This window comes from Phalaenopsis equestris, unplaced genomic scaffold (genome assembly GCF_001263595.1).
Source record: "Phalaenopsis equestris unplaced genomic scaffold, ASM126359v1 Scaffold227118, whole genome shotgun sequence".
Taxonomy (NCBI): domain Eukaryota; kingdom Viridiplantae; phylum Streptophyta; class Magnoliopsida; order Asparagales; family Orchidaceae; genus Phalaenopsis; species Phalaenopsis equestris.
Window position 1 is genome coordinate 235,674 of NW_018245118.1, and position 7,990 is coordinate 243,663.

The 7,990-nt window shown below is 32.9% G+C and overlaps 1 protein-coding gene across 2 annotated transcripts in view; it reads right to left on the bottom strand.

Annotated features, from left to right (window-relative positions):
* Positions 1 to 7,990, bottom strand: part of LOC110037921 (mitochondrial import receptor subunit TOM20-like) — a 65,375-nt gene that overhangs the window by 20,816 nt on the left and 36,569 nt on the right. The window contains exon 6 of one of the 2 annotated variants that reach the window (XM_020742661.1): positions 692 to 785. The exons of the other annotated variant lie outside the window; for it this stretch is intronic. Within the exon in view, the coding sequence (XP_020598320.1) occupies positions 692 to 785 (94 nt within the window). The remainder of the gene's footprint in view (positions 1 to 691; positions 786 to 7,990) is intronic. 2 annotated transcript variants of the gene reach the window in all.

Here is a 7,990-nt window from a genome sequence, read left to right on the forward strand (position 1 = left end):
GTCCGATTTCGTTGTAAAGTCCTATCCTTTTGACCTCTTTGAAGACATTATCCCCTGCTTTTTATCGAGAGTTTTCTTAGGTGACTTCGGTCATTTAAGATGTAATTAACTATAGGGGCTTGCCCTTATAGGGAGCTTTTCCGAACCCAGCTTAAAATAAACCCTATTTAATTCTTCTGTATTAAATAGGGGAACTTGTCGGCAAATAAAACGGTTTTCGCAGACCAAACGGACGTCATATCTTTCTTAGTTTATTTGATCGAGTCTCATCCTCAAGTCTTGTGTTTATCCCTCGGGATAGATACAGGATTTGAGGTAGAGTGCTCTTTCATTTAAACTGTGAAAAATATGAGGTCAGTTTGATTTCATATTTTTCTAAAATTATATATATATACGTAAATTAAAAAGTCCTTCCGAAGCGGGCGACGTTTCGATTCCGGCTGCCGACAGCTTCTTACGGGCGACCCCCCAACCAATTTTTTTCTCTCTCTTTTTTGTGCCGACAGAGGGAAGGAAATAGCAAATTTTGAGAAATGGCATTAAATAAACATAGTTTGACGTAAGGTAAGATGAGACACAGATCTTTAATTACTAGACCATATCACTTAAAATATAAGGGATTCAAAGTGCTGATCTTAACAGTGAGTATTGTTTTCAACAGATTAATCAAATAAAAAAAAAAAAGGCAAACCTGGTGCAAGAAGCTCTGACCAATATAGGGCCAAGATAAGGCTAATGTATGCAGCTTTATCAATGCATGTGCGCCCATGACTCACCCATGGCCTCTATGTCACAATGAAAGTCAAAATAACTACTAATCCAAGCTCTCCCCTCATTAAAACCAAATATGCATGCACTATGTTTTTCAAATAAAAGATCTTACCAAAATATTCATTGGAAGGTGCAATAGCGGTAATACCGTAGTATAAAGTGAAAACCTCTACGTGGAAAAAACACACATGGATACACCAAAGGCATTTCCCATGCAAAAGACGAGGGAATAGTTCTCAAGAAATGTTATTAAGTTCCACATGTAACGATAAGCTTCAAAAACATAGAAAACCCAGCTTACAAAACCACGTCATAAAATTTTTTTGCTCCGGTGAAACTAGATCAAAATAAGCAGGAAATCAAACCTTAATTCTTAAGTATCAATTAAGGATTTCAGGAAAAATATCAAATGTGAGTTAGAAAGATAACAAAAAACAATATCTTGACCTAAATGATGCAATTTTGAGGTAGCAGTTGAATATCGCCCAGTATTAATTAGCGGTACATGACTTCTCAGTAGATACAAAAATCACATCCCAAATTTATATGAGTGACATGGCAAAAGTTAAACAAAGCTAGTTAATAGTGATCTTATCTATCTCCAAATGCCAAGGAGCTACAATTCAAAGAAAAAATCAATATAATGTAGTCATGCAGCCTGAATAGTTGATTTAAAATCATGATAGCATCATCAATATGTTGAGGGACAAATCTTTTGACTTCCAGTTCAATAAACTGCTGATAGCTGGCACATACACAGACTAGGAAAGGTGCTTTGAACTATAGATGGATACTAGAAGTGGGATTGGAAACTAGAGGTCAAGTGTTAGTTTTTTAAACAAGATCAAGCTAAGCTAGTATGGATGAGGTCTCCATCAAAATATTACTTGCGCAGTTCTAGTTTCAATACAAGAAAACAAGATAGAGACAACAGATGATCAATAAATAAAGGAGCATTCGCATGCATAGCACACAATTCTTTTGTATTTAATATCTCACATCTAAACTTGCATATTTACACACACGACACTCAAATCATTAATATCATGTCAAAAACAGCACTATTAACATTACTTAAAAGTGAAGTGCACCATCTCATGGAGAGGTTTAAAGCTACAAAGTGCTATATATATGTAAATATGAAAGTTTAGGTGTGAGATATGTATATAAATAAAATTTGTGCGCTGCGTATGTAAATCTTCCTAAATATATAAAAATAACAATATGATAGTGCATCATACAACTTGCAATTGATGGGTGCTCGCCTAAGGAGAATAATAACTTGTAATATGTGGACCATAGTCCGAAAGAAGAACTTTTTCCCTTTAAAAAATAGGGGCATTTACACACATACCACACAATTCTTACGTATTTACATATATAACAGCCAAACTTTTCTATTTCGTAAATAATACTCACTTTTACTATCACATAAGAAATACCACTGTTACTAATTTTTAAAGGAGAAATAAACATTTTCATTCATAGGTTATGACACCAAATATTATAAATGTAAATAACAAACTTTAGGAGTTATATATGTAAATCCATAGAAGTTGTGTGATACACATGTAAATTTCTCTAAAACTTTTATAAAATTATGCAGCGTTCAACAATCTTCAAACACAAGGGCCAATGAATCATCCTCCTCCATAACATGGAACTTACTCAGGATGAGGTTATAACTCAATCTAGAATGATTTGACTGGTAATCAAACAAGTAAAAACAAACAACAAATATTAGAATATTTAACATTCAACAAAAAGATACTCATACCGATATTTCAACAATCAAAAAAATAAAAAATGTTCCAAAACATCAAAAGACAACATGCATTAAATTTTAGGGTATGTTTGAGGCAACTGCAACGGTTTGATGAAGTAGCTGTAAAGCTGTTGCAGAAGCTACTATTTAAATAGCTATAATGACCCTTACAAATTTATTTTAATTTCAAAAAGTTAGACCACGACCTAGTGGCAGTCATCACACTTTAACAGGTTAGGTTGAAAAAGGTAGCTTTCTACTACAGAAATTTGTAAAAAGCAGTAAGAAAACAATTCCCCATACAGAGATGCAGCGGCGGTCTGAAAAGCAAAGCAGTCAGAAAACTGTCCCAAACAGACCGTTAATGATTTGGAAGGCCGTCTATCGGTAGTGAAATCATGCATAACTCTTGTATCTTACTATTGAAAATGCCTTAAAAGTTTAAATGTATATGATAAATAATTGATTTTTTAAATTCATGGCAGCATGTAGCTACTGATTTTAATAAAAATATGTTAAAGAGGGTGGATGGCCTTGAAATCTTCCACTTGAAAAGCTGTTGGCTTGAATATTTCCACCAGGAAGTGAATGCCTTTATTAAAATACGATGAGTGTTAATTACATTACACAATTGTATTTGTACATAAACATGTGTTTGTGTGTTTGTGTGTTTATATGTTTATTTCATATAGAACCATGGTTCCAATCTTTATTTTAGAGTTAAAATAGCCAAAAATGTAACAAAAACGAATGGCTCAGCATTCCAATTTGTAGGATCAAAGCATCTCATTCTCAAAACACATAGACATGCATTTTGAAGAACTAATTAACTCACACCTTATAATATTACTCGTTACATATAACTTTCAAAAAACATTTCACATTAAACTCCTATGGTAGGAGGCAGAAGTAATGGTTAGATTGCCTCTATTGTAAACTAATGGCCATTTGTCTTTGAATGAGAAAAAGAGCAAAATGATTCATGAACTATTTGTAAGTGGCTGTTGTAATCCCAAATTATAAATGTGTTTAATTTAATCTCTTGACTGCTCAAGTATAAATTAATCCCGAGAACTATAATTGATATTAAAATATTTCGATGATAAAAAATATAGATTAATTTAAACTAATAATGATTAATATTGATTTCTGCAAACGTATTAATATTTTGGGTACAGATTGAGAAGAGTAAAGTTAAATGTCAAAGACACTTAGAAGAACATACAAGACTCAGACAAAACTTGTAATTGAAGTCCATCAAGCTAGCCTATAATTAAAATGACTTGGGTTAGAGCATAAGTAAAGCAACTCTGAGATAGCAAAGATGATTTCAAGATATGTGATTAATCAACAAAAAGAAAATATTTTATATTTTTAAATCATGTATATTTGTGTTTCAAGTACAAAAGTTGTCATTTTAACCAGCACACAAAAAACATGTGAAATAAATAAAATTGAAATCGAGAAAATAGCAAAGTAAAATAGATTTTACTAGACAAAGTAGACATCATTATATGATCAGAGTCACATTCAAAATAATTTCAATAATATTTGTTAACATAAGGAGATATAAAAGTTAACCAAATCAGTAAAATTGTACTGCACAATAGTAATTGTATCATATAATATTTATCATATTGTAAGATATGCATAATTTTGCATGATTATATGCATGATCAATTTGTATTAATTAACATAATTCAAAGTCATGCTCTACAATCAACATAATTATATCCACCTAATCAACACTTCAAATTGCTTTAAGTAGGCTAATTCAAATTTTAAATGTATAGCACTGTATGATATTGATTGCAATGTAAGATAGGTTTTCTTAAATAATCTAATTAAACAAATAAATCATCTAGATGATTTGATACTAGCCTATCTAAACTAATCATACTTTACAAAGCCAATTGCATGGTACAATTAAACAGTACTTTATTTTTTCACAAAATTAGGCTTATTGGCCTATGCATTTAAAACGAATACCTATGCATTTAAAACGAATATAATTTCTCACTCTAAAAAGAGAGAGAGAGACATTGTGTGAGCAGTAGAGAATAGAAAGAAAAAAATATTTCATATGAAAATCTCTTTGGTCCTTTCAAATGGCAAAACGTTAGTGAACTTTCTTGTGAGAGAGTGCACTATTGATTAATTTCATTTCCTCAAGACAACGATTCCAAAAATATTATCCGATTAAGTAAATTAGCAATAGTACAATTGGTTAAATTAGCCATAACTAGTCTTGTTAAATAGCCATGTAGACGAGGCCAATCATATTATACATTATATATTGTATTGCATAATCAGTCTTCAATAAAACTATCACTTTCTAGTTGTTACGATAATCAATGTGACAAACTAGTCATAGTATATGATTCATATCATATTATATGACACAACGACCTCAATTGACATAAAATAGTCCATATTTGTCAACATTTACTCACTTCCGATAATTCTTTTGAGATTCTTTTTTTAGAGTGACTTGTTACCATGTCTAGTAAGAGACAACCAGGTACCGGTGCATCGTCAGCCATTCCATAATGCAATCAATGTTTCAAAGACAACAATAACACTGCCACATGCAGGAGGTACCAGAGATGTTCTACCAATGAATCTGCACTAGTAACACAAGGACATCTTCCCTGCTCAATCTATTATCATTTGGTTAGCGCCACATTAATTCCTAATTTCACTTGTCCATTCCAAACTCCTTATTAAATTATACATGAACCTAGTGATTAATGTCAAACGCACCATAATGCAATCCATGGTGAATAGTAGGCAAATTAGATCTTCAATTGAGACTTATATGAACATCTTCATATATTTAATAACGGTGCATCTGCATACCATTACCACTTTTCCTACTTAAAACTTACTGCCATAAATCAAGCCTAGTTATATTCTAAGAAAATTCAACTTTAGGAAAAGGTTCTCTCCCCGGATTTATTTATTTACCTCATCACTAAAGAGCACTGTAAGCCTAAACCTAAATCTACCATGAATTTTCAAGAAACATTTAACTTCAGGTATTGAATTATTTAAAAGCAAGTAATGTTTAAGTTTTAGGAAATTTGATGTGTAATAAAGGTCATATATTTTTTTCTCCTGTTTTCTTTATTATATGTATCATTACTATGATTTTCCAAGTTAATTTGTTTGTTTCTGCAGTACACAGGATGAGATAGCAAATGGAGCAAAGAGGAGCAGAACCATGCAAAGTGCCAAACAAGCGCCTCAGCCAGTTCCCCATTTCGTCAGTGTACCCGAGGAGGCAGAAAGTTGGCGCTTGCTCCAGGCACCTGAATCATGCCCAATTTCGCCAAAACACAGAGCAATTGAAAACTTGGCTCTCAATACCAGCTCCCTAGCGCCCAGGTCCAGTGCCTCGGCATCCATTCCTAGCACTCGGTCCATATCTTCCCTTTATGCCACATACAGAGCCTAAAGAAACTCAGTGCTGCCCCATGGCGTCCAGGCTCCCGGAAATGACTTTTGGCAGTTTTGACAGTTCAAAAAAGAAATTTAGATAAACTACTCAATAAAAGAAGACAAGGAAGATTTTTCATGCACAATTTAAGATTTGTTTGGGGCAATTGTGTCTATTTGAAGAAGCAACTGTGAAACTATTGTAGAAGAAATTATTTTTTAAAAAGCTACAGTGCCCATTACAAATTTATTTTATTTTCAAAAATTCAGACCGCAACCTTCAAGTAATCACCACCACACATTAGTAGCTCAAGTTGACAAAAATAATTTTCTATCACAGAAATTTCTTAAAAACAACAAGAAAGCATATCCCTAAATAGAACTGTGGTGACGGTCTGAAAAGTAAAACAGACAGAAAGTTGTCCCAAATAAATCCTTAATCACTTATTTCGTATGTGTGCTACGTGAGAGGTGTGCGCTACGTGAGAGGAGAGGGAAAGTGGGAGAAATTTCGAGAGATTTCAAGTGTTGTAATCAAGAGAGAAAAGAGAGTCTGGTGGCTAGCAATGCTTGGGGATAAAGATTGTATTTTATCATGTTTTATCTTTCAACTTTCTTGTAGTTCTTTTGATTTATTGAATGAAAATATGTTTTTTGTGATTAATCATTTCTAGTACGTAAATTCCTATTTCTTCCTTGGATTGGTAATTTAGGAAACATAGTGATATCCACATAATGTGATTTAGAGAATTCTATTTAAAAATGAAAATATGTTAACTTTACAACCTTCATTTACCTCCACTTTGAACGTCAAGAGACGTAATTTATGACGACGGAAGAAAACTAGTGGAACAATCAAGTTAAAATACACTCTTCTAGGAGAATAATAATATTGCTACTATTCTAGTGCAATCAATAAGGAAAAACGAAATCTTGGATGAGGCTGAACATAACTAATCCAGGTTGTCAACAACATCTGAATCACTTGCATAACACTAGGTTTCGTATGTCCAATTCAAGAAAAACTTTCTCATTTAATAAAAAACCTTGCTCTCATTCCTTGGGACTTTAATTTTACAAAATTAGGATTTTAGGCAATTTATAATTCATAAAATTTTGACTCTTCAAACTATACCTAAGATTAGTAAAATAGAACTTTCACCTTTTGAAAATTAACAAGTTTTCTGCGGGATCGATACACATACTAAAAAATATGTATACTACTTGAGTATACTTGTGTGGTTGACACAAACTTCACAACAGTGCAGATCAATAGCAAGCATCACTCTCCTATCAAATGGCACCAACTTATATTCAAAAATCTTCTCAGTAGTTTGCAATCACTAAATGAAGTCATCTAAATTAATTCATCTCTCGAACTCCTGTAAGTCGGCCTTCACTCCCATGTCTCTCTATCCTCCAAAGGTCACTCCATCCCTCGACCTCCTGTGATACTAAATCCCAAAGTGTCATGTTATATCCTCCTCTTCACTGGAATCATCGCTATGGAAGGGATTCAAATTTTCCTACTCTTCGAATCAATTAGTAAAACTTAAAAGGGTTTCAATTTATTTGACTTCAACGAATTGGATCATTTGAACATGTTCAATGTTGATTATATTTCCTACTAAGCAAGCCATCAACAGCATCACAAGGGACTTCAGAAACACTAAATACTAGGATGGGTAAGTTTTATGTGAATTATTTTACATAATTTTACAAACAATGTTTTGAGGTGGAGCATACATGGTATCTTCAGGACTATTAAAAGCTATGAACGCTAACAAGCAAAAAAATTTTCTATCCATTCTCTAACACAAACCACTGCATTGAACGGAAGTTTTTATATGGAGGGCATGCAGCATTGCTTCTACGTACTATCGACACAAAAAAAGAAGAGGTTGTTTGGGGGTCGTCCGTAAGAAGCTGTCGGCAGCCGGAATTGAAATCCCATCGCCCGCTTCGGAAAAACGTTTTAATTTACGTGTATATATACATATATATATATATATATAT